The following is a 21,922-nucleotide window of genomic DNA, read 5'->3' on the forward strand; positions in this document are numbered from 1 at the left end:
CAACACTAAAACAATCCTTTCCAATAGATTTTTGAGGTGCAGCTGTAATTCTACATTTTAAGGTTGCAACCTAATAGAAAGCCTTAGCTATGCCAAAACTTCATTCCACACAAACTATAACGGATATTTAGTGTAAAGCACTTCGGGCATTAAAAATCTCCCTAAGCTGTGCCAAAACTTCATTCCACACAAACTATAATGATATTTAGGGTAAAGCACTTCGGACATTAAAATCTCCATGCTAGCTTTAAAATCAATTTTCAATGCCAGCTATGGGATTTGAAACCCAAAAATGGTACCAATTGCAAGTATGTGAGTACCTATTTTTAAGAAATTATAGACCGTCTAAATAACGTGTTACAATATACATTATTTTTTAGAACTTGAAATCTTGATTTCTTTTCACATCCATAGTAGTAAAGGCTGAAGTGATTGACTTGAAGTTTTCCAACGTTATAACTGTAATTTTTGATGAATTTCAAAGCGAAACTTTACTTATTTTAATAGGGCTCAAAATATTTTCCTTCAAAAATTATCATCAATATTTCATATTTTATGCCCATATCCCAATTTTTATAGCACATAAATATACAAATTAATACTTTTCTATACAACAAGCACAAATTTTGGGTGCCAGTACTAATCACCATTATCAACTTGTAAGACATACAGAATTTATAATTTTTAATAACATTTGTATTATATATTTTGGGCAATTCTAATTTTTATTTGTGGGTCACTCTAAAATGCTTCACACTAATGGTGAACATAGATTTTAGTATTCCAAAATTGTTAAACCATAAAACACCCTTACATGGTTAAAAATGACTTTTTATTATAAATATTTCATATGGTATTTTGATTTTTTTTAAAAAATCCCTTCAAAACTAGATTCAAAAAAAAAAATTTAATTAAAATTGGACTTTAAAAGTGAGCCCTTCTCAAAATTTTCAAGTGCCAATTTTGATATACTTTTTAATATTTGTGAAAGCATCTAATGTCAAAAAATTTGGAGTACTAAAAATTCTAAATGCACTAATAGTGCAGTGAATTCTAGAATAACCCTTTATTTAATTATATTTTTATAATTTTTATAAATGAAATGTAGTTTGGATAGAGGAACACTTTCCTACATTTACATCCCCATAGGTATCAAACACCCATATTGAAGATGGATGTCATGTCGTGGCCGCTCTTTTTTAGGAAAAATAATCTAATGATTCAAAAACTTTCTACAACTAATCTTTGTAACTTTTAAATATATTTATTTTTTTACAGATATCCACATTGACTACATATGTCCAAAAATTTGGGGTCTAAATTCCGTCTAAAAATAGATCAAAAAGAGGCCGCATATCTACATGCGACTCATTAAGTTTTTGTCCTCTAACAAATGACTCGTAACGAAAAGGTGGGGACAAAACATTTGTGCTCACTCAATTGTATAGAATAATAAAATAAAATTGATTTACTAGGACAAAATATAAAATATTAGAACCACCTTTTAAATTTCAAAAAATATAAGGTATACTTATGTAAGTTTCCAACAGAAAAAAACAAGAGAACATGCAAATGACAAAAACATATTTGCCAAATAGGAAGAGGGAAATTAGCATGGTTCGATTCACGTGAATGATATAAAATGGAGCATGGTTGAAGTTGGAACTGGACATTCTCCATTCCTTCATGAAAAGTACTTTTTGGACACATCCTTGATGAAAAATACTTTTATCACGAAACAATGTTGTTGGGTTGAGATATGCTAATTCCTTTCCCAAAGATGCAAGAAATGTTTGCTCCCATAAAACCCTCTCTATCGCTTCTCAAAAATGCAAGGAATTTCTTGACATCGAGAACCCGAGTGTGTGTGAGAGAGAGCATAACCACAAACTAGAAACCTACATTTTCATTGTTATACTCCTCATTATGAAAATCAATAAAAAGTGAAAACTTATCAACCCCAGCAGCTCCGATGTTGGACAAAAACCAAGCCATTCTTTAACAGCGAAAAAAAATACGCTAAATGGCTGCATTAAAAGAGGCCAGCCATCATTTAGCAGAGAGCCCTGCCAGAAGGCTGAGTATAGAAAGAGAGAGAGAGAGAGAGAGAGAGACGAAGTCACCTTAGAACCCATATATGGGTAGGACCAAGGACACCCAGTTTGTATGTAATATATCAGTTATCCATAACTGCCACAGCGAAAAATTATTTTATAAAACCCTTCCCACACAGGAAGGCTTCAAGATCAAAACCTGGCAAATAAAAAAAAGGGAAAATAAAATAAAAGACCCAAATTAATCCAAGACTGCACTTCATCTGCACACTCAACAGATTGAATAAAATTAGCTTAAAACTTCAGAAAAAAGAAATGAAAATTAAATAAATGAAGAGAATTTCATAGACAAATTGCCTGTTCATGAGGATCAATCTTGAATGCTTATGGATGTTCAGGACTACAATGCGTTTTGTATTTTGTCGATTTAAAATGTCATGTTGCCAGACAGTAGAATGCACGATCAAATGACCAAATGCACAGAAGCAAATAAACAAACCACGCACAACTACATGTAAGGAAGAAACTCCTTATGATCCACGCATGCATCTATAACAAAGAGAGATAAACAGGAACCTCAAACTGAAGAGTCCTGAGAAATAGATAAAGAATGTGCATGTATATGTGAGAGAGAGACGAGAAAGCTATGATCTAGGTTAAAGTTGGTACCCAGAAACAATGAAAACATGCGTATGTATGCGTATCAACAATCAAAGTTAGGGCAATGAAGATTCCAAAAAAACCCATTAATGAAGAACACACGGTACATGTCAAGCAGTTCCAGTGTATTTTGATGCAAAAGCACATGAGAGAGAGAGAGAGAGGCATAAATATCATAGAGTGGTACCCAAGAAACCGCAGTTCTAGAAATTCATCAGAATTTCCTGAAAGCATTCAAGATATTCCTAGCCTTATGCTAAAGTGCATATCTAAAACAAATAGGATAGTTGATTTTACAGCTCTATGTCAAAAGGAAAAGGGAAGTAAATTGGGATAGCAATGGTATCCCCTCATTCTCATGGGTACCGAGCCCATTTCCTTGGAATTGTATTTGTAATTTTCACTGGGGAAGTGTACTATGATTTATGATCATAGAGAAAAACTGTGATCATAAGCTTTTATCAACATCCAATCTACCGATGGGCTTGATGGAGAGAGGGTGGAATCATCAAAATATGACAAGGTCCACGTGGTAAGTCCCACTCTCTCTATCGTCATCCAACAAAATATTGGAATATGATAATACTTACGATAATGTAGATCATGATACATTGTCCCTTTCCTAACATTCATGAGCAAATTAATCTTGTGATTTCTCATAAACAAATTGTGTGAGCAATAAAAGAGCTATATAAGTACCAGTTTTGTACTCACCCCAAAATGTGGATCTTCACCATGCTCAGGATAGTAAAAGGGAGGATTTATCCTTTCTTCTGCCTCTGCTCAAGAAAAAAATGCTAACCTACATCTATACCGCCATTTTCATCTCTATTTTCTTGTGGGGATCATACCCCAAGAGTTGAAAATCTTCGCCCACAAAAGAATCGATATCTTTCTTCAGAGGATTTATCTTCAAAACCTATATACACACAACATTGTAAAGTCTGAGAAATTTTTCTCCAAGGCTACCATTTTGAAGGCTGAGAATTTTGCCGCTAGAGAAGAATAATTTGCATAATCCATTTCATTACCGGAAATGGTTTAGGCAAGTTTTGAAGCTGCTCTAGTAGTGGCCTCACATGAGTCCTGTACACATGCGCATCTCCAAGAACATGGATAAAATCACCAGGAGTAAGATCTGCACACAATGCCAGATAACCAAAACCAAGGTTCTATACTCAATTTCAGGCTTGTAAAGGGTTGTATGTCATGATGGAATTCACATAAGAGAACAGCAGATCTTCTAGCCAAAAAGAATGTATTAAGAAATAATTTGCAACAGTTCACCAAGTATAAAACATTAAGAAATAACTTGAAATCGTTCACCAAGTATAAAACATTCATTTGAAATCACACAAGAAAGGACTATGAATATAAAATTTTGCACCACATACCACAGACGTGACCTATCATGCGCGTCAAGAGAGAATAGGAAGCAATGTTGAAGGGCACACCAAGACCCATGTCACAGGAACGCTGATACATCTGGCAAGATAGCTCCCCATTTGCTACATAGAACTGCAAAGGGTTTTATCTTTTTCAATAATTAATGAAGCCATAAGATTTTGTTAATGTCCACAAAAAGCTACCAAATTAAGAACAAAGCAAAATGCAATACAGAATATTTTGTCACATGTCTTCGAAACTACAAAAATATTAGAATTAAAGAAAGATGTAAGGGAGAAAAATTTTTACATACCTTTTAAAGTTTAAACTATAAGTTTCAATAATAAAAAGAAAAACGAAAATTACACAGAACATGTCGATTATTAATTCATGATACGAGGTAAATTTACCATTCATATATAGGTGTTTTTTTTATCTGAGCAGCTTATTAATTTACCCTCTCTCTCTCTCTCTCTCTCTCTCTCTCTCTCTCTCTCTCTCTCTCTCTCTCTCACACACACACACACATTACATGCCTTCAGACAATATGAAGTTTCAATATTAAAAAGTAAAAAGAAAATTTATACAGAACGTGTCAACTATTAGTTCATGATACTAGGTAATATTACCATGGATATATGTTGGTGTTTTCTTGATCATGAACAACTTATTAATTTTATACACTCACACAGACACACACGCACACACATGAACGCACGCATCCATGCACACGCTCACTTCTAAATAGCCTTAACATGATTCCATGTCTAATCATAAAACATACCAAGAGAGTGATCACAATTTGTAGGGAAAGCTTTCTATGTTCTATCCTCCCCCTTATCCAACCATCCATTTTTTAATGCGGAGCTAAGATTGCCCCAATCACAGTGTCTCGACTCTACACTGTTTTATTTTTAATTTTTTTTATAAACTGTTTTGACACCAAATTTTGAACATCCAATGCTCTATTAACTCGCACTAACAAAAAATATTAAAAAAAAAAAATTTCAATAAAATAAAATGAACAAAATACGCCTGAAAGTTTCAAGCAGTATTTTGGTCATCATATTTTATCGAAAAATTATTGTTAATGTTTTTTATAGGTGCGCCCCAATGAGAAGAAGGTACATACCAAATTTCATATTCAGAAATTTTGTATTAAAAAAACTAAAAATAAAATACTTTGAGACGTTGGATCTAAGATCAAACGGTGAGTGGCTCTCTTGATAAAAAATGGACGGCTGGATGGTATGGGGAGGATAGAACTTCTATATTGTAGGGGAACATAGAAAGCTTTCCCCAATTTGTAAAGGTGCTAACCTGTGCAAACATGTGACAGGGAGGGAGGGCCATCAGTTTAAGATCAGAAGGGTTCCATGCAGAAAGAATGATGCGTCTATCATCAGGCTTGTTCTTTATCTTGTCAATTACATCCAATAATTGATCAAACCCTTTCCCAGTGTAGTCTGCATGCATATCAGTGTACCTGTACAAGTATATATGCAAACCAGCGAAGCTTTCAATCAACAAGTTCATGAGTCCTAATTATTTTGTTGAATTTATCAATAAAGAGGTTAAAGTATCCATTTGCCTCTCATTATTCACCGACCTGGCACCAAAGTGTCTCCACTGGAATCCATATATGGGTCCCAAATCACCCTCCTCCCTTTCAGTTAAACCAATACTGCAATCAGAAGCATGGCGACATCAGAAATGAAGGTATGAAAAAATAAATGTAAATCAAATCCACCAAATGTACTACGTGTTGCAATCTACCAGCATTAACATATGGGTGTGTGTGTGTGTGTGTGTGTATGCATTTATGTAAATACACATGTACGAGCATGTTCTATTGCACATGAAGTCATATATTATGTGTAAAAAGATGTCCACCATATTTTATGCTTCCATACACCATGCTTCCCTCTAGGAGGGCCAGTATCTCGGCTGTGGTGGAATCCGCTTCCCCTATGGCCCTGAAGAAGGACAGGAGAGTAAGGCCCTCAAGGTTACGGATGATGCCTCCGATAGCTGCTCACCCAGGGTTGCCAAGCGAGCAACTGTCGAAATTCAATTTAATCAGGCCAAAAGGGGGGGTTGCCCGAAAGAAGAACGAGGGATCCGAGAGGGTCTGAGTCGTAGCATGACCTCCCAGTTTAAAACAAAATCTGAGTCCGAAAAAATGTTTGAAAGTCGGGTGGTTTTGGGCCCAAAAGATAACGGATTCGTTCACCCTGGTTTTTAAGGCATCAATGGAGAGCATCTCCCCACGAAAAGTCCTATTGTGGTGCTCTATACAGATGATCCACAAGGTCACCACTATTGATGCATGCAAAAGAGGAATACCAGATTGCATCCACGGGCCAGAAAAGGTCTAGGAGAAGAGGTGAGGAACCGAGCTTGGAGTAATCCAGTTATAGTTGAATAGCTGGAGTAAACTAGTCCACTAGGCTGTGACCATGCTGCAGTGGATAAGCAAAAGGGAGTAGAGGGGTTCCCCTCTCAATCAAGCCCAAAGTTCAAAAGAAATTTTATCAAATTTTGTGACACACCCAAGCTATCAAATTTCATGCCAAATGGTTTTAGAAGTAATTGTGACCTTTTTGTGCCAAAGGTAAATGGTCTCTTTGTATACAACCCCATAAATAAATAAATGTAGAACCAATTTTTCAAAGTTTAATTAAATATTGTAGCATAAATGGAACCAACAGGGAAGACGCTTTACAGGTTCAGAGTTTTTGAGCCATATCTAACAACTAGAACATAGACCAAACCCTACAAACAAACACAAGCTTCAAAACAAGATATGTGACTAACAAGATATGTGACTAACATGGTACAGAAATTCAACAAATGACATGAGAGACCTCCGCTGTCAGGTAGGTATATCTGCATTAATTGACAAGGTTCACTGATTAATGTTGCCAGATCTGAATACCAACATGCATGTGTACAAGTACTTGGATGCGCATAGAAATGGGAAGATCAGTGAGTACATATATTAACTTACAGTTATGGACTTCCTTATCTGTTTTCTAGTCTTTTTTTTTATTTGGGTGGGGCTTAAGAGGCGTGAGGAGGGGCAGCAGGGTGGTTAGCATGGGATTTGAAACCTTGGATGTAGGGTCGCAATCATCGACACCTAACCAATCAGCCAATGCCCAAAAATCCCTTTCAATTACAAAGACTTGCTAGATAAGTTTCATAGTTCAAAATAAAAAAGATCCCAATTCAATTGACTGTTCCCAATTTAACATATTTGTAACAAGCACCAAATTCCCAAAGCTATTATTGTCAAAACATAACCAAAAGACTCATACACCTCTTCAAGTTGTGAACAAATTTCAGAAGTTTAAAGATTTCCCATAAAACGCATAGTATCTCATGGTTTCTTTGTACAACATGTGATGTGTTTCATTACCATGGCAGATGAGACTAAATACCTGTCCAGGTAGTCTCTAGATGCATTGCCATCCCAGATATGTATACCTTTCTCTTGCAAAACCTACAAGCAGAAACCACCGTAATTAGATAAAGCACGAGACATGTAGATATATCTGTTTAAGATTTAATCAGAACTCAGTCATTATATCAAATTTCCTACGTATGTAGTAACACATGACGACCAACATGCTGCCTTTCTTGCCAACTCCTCTTCATTTTCCCTCCAGTTTCATTGGTCCCTCTAGGCATGAAAGAGGTTTCATGTGAGAAATTGTTTTGAGAGAAAGAAGCAAATGAAAATTTCATTCAGTCCACCATCATGTAGATTTCTGCTCAGAGGTTGACTAGATAGACGGCTGCATTACCGGCCATCAATAGTACACAATTTCCCAATTTCCCAACCAAGGTAGCTAGTTCAGATGAATTATGGCATGTAAATCCTAATGACTCATGTATTTAGGGCATGTAACTCCTGTCCCAAAATCCATAGTCCCCAACTAATAACTCTAACTCATGACTAGAAAAGTTCAAGGAGAAAGTAGTCAATAAGCTGAGTTGGGGTAAAGAAAAGTGTATAACCATAAGAAAAAAAAAAGAAATTGATCATCAAAAGGGTCTAGGTTTGCTTGCAGGATTCTCACATTCAAAGACTAAACAATAGCAAAAGACAGCTCTTGATTTTGTTGCCAGGGATCAGGTCATGAGTGATAAGCTTGGTGGAACGACTCACTCCACATTGTCATGGCGCAAATGTTCTGACATGTGCAAAGAAAACCTCACATGTCCTTACTAAACTCTAAGCTCATTGTAAGAAAAATGAACCAAATGAGTCTAGGAAACTCATGATAAAAGGTTGAACAGTGAATTGATACATACAGGAGCTAGTGAGATGGAGCATAAAGTGTTTTAGCATTTGTTGGATTGGAAACCTCATGGAGGGATAAAGATAAGACCTTAAATATGATACTGGTAATACAGAATCAGTGTGATAGGAGAGTGGCAAAGAGGAGGAAGTTCTTTCGCTGTGCAGTATTCAGTAATTTTCTGTGAGATGAACATAAAGTATAATGCTAAGAAAAGAGAGAGAATTTACTGTGGCTCATATTAAAGGAACAGAAGCCCCTTTGAAAGTAATCGCTTTCTCTAGGTTCACTGTTAATGGCATATTCCTCATTGACAATCATCTGCAGCAATATAATGTATTGCTCATCACAATGACGCACAAAAAATAGAGAAGCAACTGAAACTTCCCACACTTCAATTAGATTGTGCCCAAGATCCAAAAGAGAACATTACCCCATTATTTTGGCCAGGGTGTATGGTGTTAGCTTGAGATGGACATTTCAACACACATAATGGCTGGCTTTAAAACCCAATAAAGAAAGGTTTTTGTGGTAGCAATGTTATTTTGCTCTAAAGGCCAAAGGGTGCTGTCACTATATTGACTGTCGTAACTGTCACTGTATGTTTTCTCAAACCATGGTTGCATCAAGTTCACTTCATGATTGACAAAAATTGGATTACAATTGACAAACCTAAGAGGATTGCAGTAACTGCCATTATAAGTTTTCTCCGAACCATAGTAGCTACTAGTTCACTTCGTGATTGAACAAGAAGGGAGGACACACAACAAAAACTAAGAGGATCTTAGCTCTTGTGAGCCTGTACTAAGGCTGTTATTCCTGACATTTGGAAGGAAATGAAGAATCACCATTTTAGGAGGACTGACAAAGATTATAGGGGAGAAAGAGAGCAAAAGGGACATATCGACGTTTACAACAGAGGCTTAGGGTGGAAGCATGTATGACACGCAGATGTACTCAAATGTTACACCAAAGATTCATGCAGCATAGCACTACTGAAGGGAATACTCAAGTTTCAGTTTGACAAATGTAATCAGGAAATTAGACAACAAAATTCCGTGGGATAATCCATAACGATTAAAGGATAACTGAAATACAAAGTGAGGTATGCCATATTTGACAAGGGTCTTGTAAAAATATGTACCCTTGAATAAAGGATATAGTTATCCTCGTATAGTTGCGAGAGACTGAAAATTTAGACTAGTGGCATAAAGATGGGCATGCCCCTTGATATGCTCTATATAAACTCTTTTGTTCCCTTTGATTAATCAAATATACCGCCTGGATTTAATTTACGGCTACTGATTCCAACTGATTGAAGGCTAGCTAGCTAGCAAGGTTATCTGATGACTTAAGAGTGTCTCGGGCAGTTCATGTCAGTGATGTTTCTCGGAAGGCCTATGCTTTTGCCAATCTTTGGCCAATGCAAGTGTATTGAGATAAGCCTGGGTGGGGGACGATGGGATATTTGGCCTCCAAAGGCCTTAGACCGTGGCTCTTGTACATACCCCATGAAATTGTTCACTAATGCTTTTATAGTACAGGATGCTCTAGATTAAGTGGGAAGTTTGAGCTCTGTGATCAGGCTCTGTGGAGCGGGCTTTATGAGTGCCTCTATGGGACATAGAGCAGCATGCATGAGTTCCATCAATGAATGGGCTCTATGGGACTTAAGAGCGGGCTCTACGACTATCACCTTCGATTGCAGTCTAGGCCTTGGCAAGATCAAGTCGGAAACTGGCAGCCTGGGCTTGAGGACTAGCACCTTGATGAATCATCAACAGTTTACAAGTACCCTTTCAAGGTCAGTTTTATCCCAGTGGTGATCATTAATAGAGCCAAGAGGATCTCGGATAGGTCTCACGTGAGAAGGATGGAGGCTTGTGACACCAAGTGCCCAAATCCTCAACACATCATCCCTCATGCATGCTGACCAGGAACTGCGGGAGACCAAGATAGGTCCATGTGCACATGTTGAGAGAGGAGCCCCTACACTGAATGGTGCATGTGTCTGGAATGTACATGATATCCAGGATAAACATGACTTGTCCTTGGGGGAACACCTACAATCCACGACAATTATGGTTCATCAGCACCTTAGCTGATTTGATGGGCCAATCATAAGCCCTTTTAACAGAGGCATATTGGTCATGGGTCTGTTGGGTTAGTTTAAGATTTAGATTGTAATTATAGGATTAGCTACTGAGTGCCTAGCTATAAGATTATCTCATGGCATGCTAAAAATATTCACCTTAAATGTGTGTTTTGCAATTGTTCAAAGAATCAAAAGCATTTATGAAAATATATGTTTTCTTCTAAAGAGGGTCTGTTTTGGAATAGAAATATTATTTAGTAAGGGCATATTTTAATGGGATTTTTGGGTGGTTACATGTGGTATTGGCCATGTTTGTGGCACACATATGGCCACATGATGGCAAAGAGATGCCACAAGGACCCATTAGCCATGGTGTCCAATATGGCACATAGTTATCGTTCCAATTGGACTAGGAAATGCTATGAAAATGGCCATGGTGGCACACATTGGGATATGTTTTGCGTTATATGAAAATTGCCATGGTGGCAAGCGTTGGGATTGGTTTAGGTTCCTAGTTTTTGTAAAGCGAAAATCCAAGGTTTAGAAAATAGTTTCCTATTTTTGTGGGTATGGGAATCCTAACCTTTAGGGAATTATCTCATTAACGGTTAATTATTATATCATTATATTTGACATGTCAAAAAGTAAGGTAGTGATGGATAGTGATTATCCTTATCAAAAAGAGAAAAGGAAGGCCTCGCGTGATTATCCTTCTAAGTTTCCTTCTTTTCGCTGTAAATAGGCATGTAAAGAGAGAAAGGGTTAAGGGTCGGCAGAGGGTCCTTTGGTTGTGTGTAGAAAGAGAAACATGTAGAGAGAAATTGCAAAGAGGCTAATTGAGAGATTGAGTTTGTGTGATTGTGTCTCTGGTTCTCTCAATTAAGAGCTTTGTTGCACTCTGTTCTTTCTATTGATTAGTGAAAAACCATCGGGCGTCTTAGTATATGGATGTAGTCACATCTATGATGAACTTCATAAAATCTTGGTGTTGTTCTTTGAAATAGTTCTTTCTTACTTTGCTTTCTTGTTTGTTGCTTGCTTGTGGCCAGTTGTGCTCTTCTCACTCTTTACTTTGTCAAAAATCAATTGTCAAGTTATAGAAGCTTTCGTGCACAAGGAGTGGTATTAGAGTTTGGGGTTGTTGTGATGGCAGAAACTTCGTCTGAATTAGGCATATCAATGTTCAGGACTTGCTAGTGCAACAACGACTACACAAAGTTTTGAAAGGAAAAACAAAGAAATCGGAGTCAATGTTGGATGAGGTATGGGAACGCTTAAATATAAGGGCAAGGAGCACTATTAGATTGTGCCTATCAAGTAAAGTGTTGTATCATAATCATCATCATCGTCAAAGCCTTTTCCCAACTAATAGGGGTCAGTTGCACGAATCCTGGTCCACCATTATGCTATAATAAAGGTCATACCCCAAGAGAAGTGATGTATAACGACATCAATGAGGACTCAGCAGTATGCCTTTGATCGAAACTTAAAGAGTCTATATATGACGAAGTCCCTCGCAAATCGATTGTAGTTGAAGTAATAGCTATACACCTTGAGAATGCATGGAGGTACGGATATCCATGAGAATCTAAATCTGACAAAATAATTTGTCAATAATTGAGCATCAAAATTCATATGGAAGACGAGTATAAAGATATGATTTTGCTTTCCTTACTCCCTCATTCGTATGAGCATGTTATCATGAGATTGCTTTATGGAAAAAATAGCATATATGGAAGACGTGACTTTCATCTTTTGAATGCCAGTTGACATAAATGAAAAGAGACATGAAAGGTAGGGCAAATCCAGATAATCAAGGGAAGGTAAAGTTCGATGTTAATATTGTAAGAAAATGGACATGTCCAGAAGAATTGTCAAAATCACAAAGAAAAGGAAAATATAGCCTCTAATGCAGCTACAATTGCTAATGGATGCTTGGAACATGGAACATATAACGTATTGTCAATCTCGACGAGTTGTGATTACTCTACGAATTCATGGATTCTTGATTTGGGATGTTTCTATCATATGTGCCCTCATGGAGAATGGTTCACCATATACAAGAGCTCAAATGACGGCTCAATTTTGATGGGGAACGACGCGGCTTGATCGTCGGTACAACAACAGGTCATATTAAGATGTATGGAGTTGTGAGAACCTTGACTGATATGAGACACATTTCAGATCTAAAAAATATTGTTATCTTTTGAGGTGCCGTAGACTCTAATGGCTGCAAATTTATTGGAGAATGTTGAGTCCTGAAAATTCAAAAGTACCAAGATTGTATGTGTTGCTTAGGACTATCGTCATAGATAGAGTAGCAGTTTCCAAATCTGATGGTGGCGAATTCGACTTGACTCAGTTGTGGCATATGCATCAAAGCCACATGTTTAGGATAATTGAGTAAACTTCAAGTCACAATGGCATGAAAACGTGCAATTTAGAATTCTACGAGCCCTATGTCTATGGCAACAATGTAGGGCGCACGTCAGTACATACAATAAAAGACATTCTTGAGTATGTTTGTTTAAATATACGGGACTCTACATCAGTTGTCTCAAAAGGAGGATCTCTATAATTTGTTTTAGTATTTTAAAACCCAGATAATTCCGATCCAAGCCACCGATCTGGATGCAAAATAGATCGACTAAACTGGTTCCGAAATGGTTTGGGTTATCACCCAGTTCCCCTTTAACCCCCTTTTTATTTTATTTTCTTTTCTCTTTGATCTAATCTAATGTGTCCTTGGTCCCCCCTAAATCCCCACCTCATCAACCTTTATTTTATTTTTTATTTTATTTTATTAATTCTTTTGTTTTTCTCAAGATGATCGATCGAGACGATCCAGATGGCTGATCCAGCCGATCTAGATCAGGATTGGGGGTGGATGATCCGCCCCACCAATCGGACTTTATAAATTGTCAGCAATATTATCTCGGAGTACAGATACCAAAAAAGATGCAAGGACAAAGCATATTGATGTCAAATTCCATATTATCCATGAGATAATAGCTAAGGTTGATAACTTGTAATTGACGATTGACACCAAGAAGAATGTTGAGGATAATGCTGACAAAGCCACTTCCATTACAAAATTTCAAGCCGCTCTTGGACATGATTAATGTATTGCCAGGGTGAGCGCCTGTGGATGCGAGTAAGGAGGAGACAGTCAATGGGAATTTCTTTTAAAATTCAAGCCAGGTGAAATTGGTTGGGAATGTCTTTAATCATATGCAATCCATGTGGGATATCCTGTAAGTTTCCTACTTTTGAAATTGGTTTCAGTTCCTAATTTTTGTAAGGAGCAAGTACTAGGTTTTAGGAAATATTGTACTATTTCTGTGAGAGTATCAGAATCATATCCTTCAGGGAATTATTATCTTACCATATTTGACTTTACCAGAACATAGGAGATAGTGATGGATTGTGGTTGTCCTTATCATAAAGAGATAAGGAGCTTCATGGGATATCTTTTTACGTATCCATTTTTTCTCCACAAATGGGAATGTAGAGATAGAAAGGATTAAGAATGTGTACAAAATCATTGGGTTATGTATAGAGAGAGACACCTTAGATGTAGAAAGAGAAAGTGTAGAGAGGCTAATTGAGAGGTTCACTTTGTCTCTGGTTATCTCGGGTAAGAGCTTTCTTGTACTCTTTTCTTTCTATTGATAAGTGAAAAACCGTTGATTGTCTTCGCCTTTGAATGTATCACATCTATAACAAACCATGTAAAATCTTGGTGTTCTTCTTTGCATTATTTCTTTCGTGTTTTGCTTTCTTGCTTGCCTCTTGATCATGGCCAGTTCTTTTTTTCTCGCTCTTTACTTTGCCAAATATCAACATTCAGGGTTTTTGAAGCTTTTGCGCTTAGCAGCACATGCCCCTTGGCATATTTTCGTCGCTTGTAAGTCTTGGTTATTAAGATGTCACAACATAACATCTCAAATTCCATTCCTATTGAGGTCACAAGCTAGCATTCAAAACAAAAAAACAAAAAACGAACAAGCTGATTAAATTTGAAAACCAAGTTCGTTATGGATGCTCTTAAAGTTACAAGTTTGCTAAAGCAAATCTAGTAGAAAATCTTCTTGGAACAAGAATCCAAGAGATTTAAGAGTGTGTTGAAAAAGAAAATGAACAAGGTGATCAGATTTGAAAATCAAATTTGTTAGTATTATTCTCGAAAGAATTCAAAAAGGAATTCGAAACTTAAATCCTCTTCCCGCAATAGACTTTCCAATTATATTATAAGCCAAAATCCAAAGGGAAAGTATGATAAGATCATTTATTTTTGGTACATGGAGGTCACTACCACCTCTCGTGGTAAGATGTAAAATCAAGTGGCTGAGGGTGTGTCATTGACTAAGCTCAAAGTCCAAAAGAAAATCTCTCGATCCTCGTGGCACACCCCAAACTATCGGATTCAACCTCCAAAGGTTGGAAGTGAATGTGACCTTGTATCATGGACAAATAGTCTTATTGTATACAATCCCAAATCCAAATTCCCAAAATACTTGTCGAGAGTGTACAAATAGAGCAACCACCGATTGGTCCCACATATCCCAACATATGAGGCTCTTATTTTGTCTTTCTTTGCACATTGTTTTGTGAATGTGGAAGCAAGTCTTTCTTGAGCAATTCTTTTTCTTTCTTTTGTTTTCTATCTAGTCTTGAATTCATAATCAAAAGAGGTAAGGCAACACCTATAAGTTAGGTGCCTGGTGCGCTATAATAAAGGATGGGTTTAAATGTTTCTGAGAAGTGATTCCTAGCCGACCCCAAATAGTTCGGAAAAGACTCTAATGACAATGATGATTCCTAGCACGCCCAACCACAGTTGCTGACAGGAGAAGAATACGGACCATAATATAGCCAAGTGCATCTCAACGATCAACACAAGCTAATGCTTCGAGCAAGAAACAACCACTATGCGCTGTCAAACATACACTATGACTAAGCCACAACAGAAAGAGTAGTGATAGTGACATTGGGAAGTAATGGGGTTAATGGACTTCAATTTAGGTCTAGGCACAACGAGGAGTCATGAAAGCAATATGAATACTGATTGTAAACACTCCCATCAACTCAGCCACTTAAAGCAGTCAAAATGTGAATACAAGTAACTCTAAGTGATCAAACTTCAAAATCTCGAAAGCATCTGTAAAGCACCTAAATTATGCTTGGCATCACTCATTGCAGTTTAATATCTTCCAGTTAAATACTGCTTGAAGAAAAGGGCAGCACCATGTGCCACTTCTGATAGAGAATGTACACACCCTCCAAAAGCAATCTTCTTGGGCAAACATCAGCTTTTGCTGAAAGATTGTGAACTAGAACCCAACTTTGGAAAAGCAGTCAGCTCCAAATACAAGCTCAACTCTTCAAATCTAGATTTTCCAACAGCAATCATGCTACTGCCTCTAAAAGGGACAAATTTCTAGTAATTCTTCTGCAATTTAACACTCCCACTCTAAATTTTCTGTTAAACATCCCCATTTAAGCTATACCCTTTTCACTCCACGGAAAGGTGGCCTCAAAGTTCAAGTTCTTAGTAAAGCCACTAGGACAAATTTTCTCAAATATGGTAGAAAACCTAATAACTAACATTGACAAGCCACAATCTGGAATATTCTAACCTAGTGACAAACCACAGTATAGAAATGATAAACTTACTTTCTCAATAGAAACCCATATCGCTGCACTATATTTAAGAAGAGGGAGTTACCTTAGCGTTCGTTGAACCGCTGATGAACCACAATAGTTCTTCAACAACTCCTCTCCAAAATACTTTCTGTATGTATCAAACAGTAAGGAAATAAACCAAGAAAGAAAATAGAAGGCCCAAAGCAAAATTTCTTAGAAGATAGCATGTCATGGTGAAGGAAATGGGTTTCAGTTCTCAATGCTTCAAACTTTATCTGCTTATCATATGCCCTGATTTACGGGTTTGCCTCAATATGTTTAATCAAATGCTTATATGCAAGATTGCATGCAAATTCATTGTAATATTTTGTTGTTAGAATAAAAATTTCACTGGAAGGACTACATAAGCAAAAGGAATAACTTCACTAGAAAACAACCTTGGATATGTCCTGAACTGACAATTAAAAAATCCATACCTTTGTCGTAAGAAGCGGAAAAGATTTGCGTAGATTAAATCGCATCTGTGGAAAAAAAAGCAGGGGCCCAAGGATGTTAGAAAAGTTTTTTCACTTCCAATATCCTACAAAAATGAAAACTCAGACATCAAAAGATAAATTAACCACATTTAGAAGTAAAGAGTCAGAGATGGGTAAATAACAAAACCTGACAACCGAATTTCGAAAGTGTTCCAGTTCCAGTTCTGTCATCTTTCTGAGCACCATTAGATATGATATCTTGGACCAACCGTAAGTAATTGTACTCTTCATGTCTCTCAAAAATGATTTTAGGAAGAAAAGAAAACTTCTGAACCTCAAATTTGTCAGTATCTGGGTTGCAAAGCACTTCCCCATCAGCCTTGGCATGGGAATCCACTGCAGGGGAGCTTCTCACACGAACATATGTGGAGAAAGAATACCTAATGTTGTTCTCTACTGACGGAAATGATGAATACCATGGGTGAAAAACGGAGAGATCAATTTGAGGAATGAAAGTGGCACACTCAATATTCGTTTCTATATTAGTGATATGGATAGCATCACATCCTGGTGCATTCATTGCTTCCCTGCAAACAAATCCATTCATACTTAGCTTTTCTTCTCTCTCTTATTGGTCAAAATCAGCCAATTTCCAAACAAAAACTAAACTTAAAAGCTTAGACAGCTTATCAATAAACAAAAAGAACATATTCAGAAATTTGCCTGACCGAAAAGGAATAGAACATTTCTTGTAAGCGCACAACAGCGTATAACGTGTACCTTAAAATCTGACCACCCCCAATGACAAAAACAGTTTCTATTGACAAAGAATAAGGGGGTGCTGCTAATAACTCAAGAGCTGATCCCATACTTCCACACATAACAACATTCTCAGCTGTTGCAATATCAAAACTTCCCGAGCGTGTCAAAACAACGTTCAAGCGACCAGGCAGAGGCCGTTGCTCAAGTGGAATGCTCTCCCATGTTCTCCGACCCATTATAACTGCATTTTTCTTTAGAGGAACTGAAGTAACCATGGTGATATCCTTGAAAAACTTCATATCAGAAGGCAATTTCCATGGCAATTTCCCATCCTTCCCAATGCCCATATCAGCAGTTGCAGCCACAACTACTTGGTAGGTCCTTAGGGGATCAGGCATACTACCATTCTGCATATTCCTTGGTGCTTCACTTGCCATAACTGATGCTGTAATATAGGACCTAGGCCGTGTAAATCTTTGCAAAGCTGCTAGCACCAAAGGTGCATTCCAAGAGTTAGAGATGGATAACCTCCTTTTACTTAAGAGAGACTGAGAAAACCTGGAACAATAAAAAGCTAGTTATGATTAGAGACGAGTTAGTCTCAAGACCTCTATATAACTACACAGAGATGAATTAGTCACACAAAAGGACTAGAAAAGTAAGGGGACACGATATAATACCATTAAAAGTCTACCTTCATGTTTCATTTTGGAACATTAGGAAAAACTTTTTAATATGAACCAATTCCAAAGTTTTCCACACTTTAAGTATTAAGGGAAAATGGATGGGAATATGTCCAAAGATATGGCCACAATTCTCGAAAATTATGGGCAGAACTTAGCTGGGTTTTGGGTTCAATTTTATCCCAAACTTCATATTAGAAAAACTATTATCACCTTTTAATTTTCCTCCAAACTTGCATAACCTTCAGTTAAATTTGCCAAAATAATGTGGATTCGTAATTAGAAATTCATTCAAAAAATAATGCGGATTAGTTATTAGAATTTCATCCAAATAGGAAGAAGGCCAATAATCAAACCAAATAATAAGGCACATCGACACCAAGTGTCAAGAACTAGAGCCAGTTGGACATATTGTTCCAAGAGCAGCTTTCATTAAGGGCTACTTACCAATATTAGCTTTACTGTAGGCATATGCTTATGATATGCTCCTTCAAATGTGAAGGACATTAGGAGACAGTAACAGAAAAACACCATCCCAAATTTCGTAAAAATGCAACAGGTTATAAACAAGATATAGACGAGTTCTGACCAAAACACTAAAACAAAAATATATACAGTGAGAGTAATTTCACATAAGATTTAACAAACTACTGATCACGATAAATGATAAAGGGGGATTATGAACAGCAGTAATAGAACATATCCAAGCTTTTAAAGGACAGATATTATTAAGTGGGTAATAGCAAAATTATTTGATATCATAATTACAAAACAGCTTCGTAGCAGGAGTTGAATTCCAGAGAATATTTAGATAGCGGGAAGAAAAACAGGAAGAAATCAACAAGAAAGTGGCAAGAGACAAAAGGATGAAGCAAAACATGTAAAATAAGCTCAAAAATAACAGAGAACAGAATTGTTTTGAGAAATACCAATCACTTCAGAATAACTGGTTAGAATTGCCATTCCATAGCTTATTTCTTATTAAAAGATGCTAATAAACTTGAAAAGTCCTGAGGACATATATAATGGAAGAAAAGAACACCAGAACCCAAATAGAAGCTCAAATAAAGTCCCAATTAAAAAGCATAAATAAAGAGTAAATTGGAAACATCAAAAAGACAGCATACACATAGTGATCTACATGGTTTACACATTTGCATTTCTGTATTTAAAAAGAATAAATTAAAGGAAAGCATGCACAAAGAAGAAGACTAAGAAGAAACAACAAAAAAATGATAATGATGTACAACTTCAAATGGAACTGAGAAAATAAATAAAAGTTATTTCATAAACACAAAAATGTTAACCGTACTTTGCATTTTTGCATGTTGAATCCAGAAATACTTCCTTAATTTGCCAAAGTAATAAACTACAAAACCAAAAGGAGAAGACTCGTAAAGCATTTAGAAACACCGAAAGATTCAATTAAAAGCATCTCAAGCCACTTCCATAAGTACAGGAGCCCACCAAAAGCAGAAATCATGCGTAATGTCAAAAGAGAAAGAAGAATAGAAACGAAAGGCCTAATAGAAAAGAGGAACAGAAAATATATAATACCACAGAATAAGGAAGAATGCAGATCAACAAGCTCCAAAGCTTCAACCACATCAAAACCCCAATTTAGCACAAGAATCAGAGAGGGATAGGAAAAGAATATATCAGAAAATGCATAAGAACTCCATCATGCGAGGTGGAAGAAAAAGACTAAAACAAAATGAAACACTATTTATCATATAATACACGAAATAATACTAGTTTTGAATAATGTTCATCTCAAGTAATTCCTTTAAACTAAAAGGTTTGCCAAATAAAGCTGAGAGCATCTGAAAAAGTCCATCCAATTAATGCATTATATACAACAAAATATAATGCAAATAGAATAGAATTAAAAAATCAAACCACATTTGGGAAAAATAGAAGAGCATCACTTTTTAAGGGGGGGGAAGAAATCACCGCAAAGAAATATGAAAATCACAGGAAACAACAAACAGTTAATTAGTAATCAGTGGAAAAAAAACAAACAATCCATGAAATGCTACACGTTATAAACCACATGCATCAGATTGTCATGCTAAAATGCACGCACACACATGCGCATGTGGGGGGAGAGAGAGAGAGAGAGAGAGAGAGCATTAAAGAAAGGAAAGGCAAAGGAAAATACCTACTCATTCAGAAGAGTACAAAATAACAAAGTTGTAACCATGCTTTAGAAGTCCTCACACTAAAGGTCGGTGTGTGTGTGTGTGTGTGAGAGAGAGAGAGAGAGTAAAGAACAGGTTAAAAAATAAAAAAAGGAAGAGAAAGAAAGCAAATAAAAGTCATCACGAAATAGAAGAAGGGCTTATTTCAACGAGGAGGGAAAAAGAAAAAAGGAAAAAAAAAAAGGTTAAAGTAAAGCATCACTGTCTTTGCTGTGACATTGAGACTTTTTTACGAATGAAAAAAAAAAAAAAAAAATTAATACTTAAAATATAAGCGAACCCTCATAAAACAGGAACCCTAAGAATCTCACACCATTGCCTATATATTCGGATATAAGAAGTTACCTCTCACGGAAAACAAAAACAACTACAAAATTATGAAGAACAAGATAAGGGACAACACTTATTTGGAAAAATAACAGAGACTTCTCATCGAACAAAGATAAAAGGGAAGGGTTATCGACAGTCAACACAAATAACACGTTCATTTCTCATTCCGAAAGGAATCAAAATAGAGCATAAACTCAATTTTATTTACAAAATTTGGGGGGGGGAACAAAGAAATAAGGAAGATGATTATTCCAAATAATGCATCAACATGCACACCATAATAAAAACATATATTTTGGAAATAACAAGAAAAATAAAAAACTATGAAACTGTTAAACTGAACTTCGATCAACAGATATGGAACGGCAAACAACCAGAATTCTTTGGGAAATTTTAAAAAATTAAGAAAAGAAGAATCGTTAATACAAATCTCACTGAAAAATTGCAGATAAAATGCAGAAACACAATAACTTCTAGAAAAATTACGGATTTTCTGGGAAAAAACGGAGAGTGAAGCATTGACCAGTGAAAAACGGATTCAAACACTCATAAAAAAATGAGATAAGAAGAACAAATTTTCTTGGAACAGCATTTCGGTCACTACTGAATCTTTAAAGCTCGAAACACGAAAATAAATGATAAAAAGAATACAAAACCAAGGGGAAGTTGGGCAATCAGCCATTGTTTGGAAAAAAGCACACACAATTTCTCACCGGAAAACCTAACATTGAGATTGCCGACCTGAACTGAAGCAGGAGCCGATGAAATCGCCAATTCCGCGGCAGAATGTATCGTTCCTTCACAGACACGAATCAAGAAATGCCGAGGAATTCCACAGACGGCCGATTTAAATCGGCATTTATAAAAAAAAACGCGGCACAGAAGAGAAGAGAACTGCCAAAGCCCAAAATCAAAAGGCACGTTTGACGGGTACCGCCTAGCGAATAAAATAAATTAGTAGTTCCGAGAATGCCCTTCGGTATGAGACGAAATATCGTAATGTTCAACCTTGATAAATTACTATAATACCCCTCATGTTTTTAGCAAATGTGGTTTTAAAATCCAGTGATTGTACATTGGACACGGTTTTTATGCGGCCAGCCTTATTGTAGAAATGCGGGCTTGGGAGTACATATATTTTCTAAATATAATTTGATTTTAGAATATATAATCTTTAATATAGAGATCATGAATATAAAAAATATATATATTGAAAATTAGAAATAATAATTATATTAAGAAAACATTTGGACAAGTAGTTACACTTGTTTTTAAATAAACCACCTATTTGCATCCATCTTTGAGATGGATATTTTATACCT

General features: G+C 36.4%; 1 protein-coding gene across 12 annotated transcripts; it reads right to left on the reverse strand.

Annotated features, from left to right (window-relative positions):
- Positions 1-1,975: 1,975 nt before the first annotated feature.
- LOC18437260 (putative bifunctional dihydrofolate reductase-thymidylate synthase) lies at positions 1,976-21,428 on the reverse strand. 12 transcript variants are annotated; one of them, XM_011626206.3, is made up of 12 exons: positions 21,342-21,428; positions 17,405-17,944; positions 16,812-17,211; positions 16,625-16,669; positions 16,231-16,296; positions 7,544-7,605; positions 5,710-5,784; positions 5,421-5,586; positions 4,109-4,232; positions 3,746-3,852; positions 3,429-3,633; positions 1,976-2,253 (listed from the first exon to the last, which is right to left on the reverse strand). In XM_011626206.3, the coding sequence occupies exons 2-11, from the start codon at positions 17,821-17,823 to the stop codon at positions 3,523-3,525; spliced, it is 1,575 nt and encodes a 524-aa protein (XP_011624508.1). In that variant the 5' UTR covers positions 17,824-17,944; positions 21,342-21,428; the 3' UTR covers positions 1,976-2,253; positions 3,429-3,522. The 12 variants fall into 12 exon arrangements, with proteins under 12 accessions (XP_011624508.1, XP_088718398.1, XP_088718399.1 ...); XM_088862272.1 differs by having other exon boundaries at positions 1,976-2,317; XM_088862273.1 differs by having other exon boundaries at positions 21,314-21,428.
- Positions 21,429-21,922: the final 494 nt, after the last annotated feature.

Source organism: Amborella trichopoda, chromosome 3 (genome assembly GCF_054954075.1).
Source record: "Amborella trichopoda isolate Santa Cruz 75 chromosome 3, AtrichopodaSantaCruz75HAP2 v2.0, whole genome shotgun sequence".
In the NCBI taxonomy this organism is placed as follows: domain Eukaryota; kingdom Viridiplantae; phylum Streptophyta; class Magnoliopsida; order Amborellales; family Amborellaceae; genus Amborella; species Amborella trichopoda.

Bases quoted from the DNA above. Each gene is read 5' to 3' on its own strand.
- LOC18437260 (XM_020669107.2), bottom strand. The intron at 16,297-16,624 runs GTATGGATTTTT...TGATACATACAG, and splicing joins TTCCGCTTCTTACGACAAAG to AAAGTATTTTGGAGAGGAGT. The intron at 4,233-5,420 runs GTTAGCACCTTT...AACCCTTTGCAG, and splicing joins CCTGTCACATGTTTGCACAG to TTCTATGTAGCAAATGGGGA.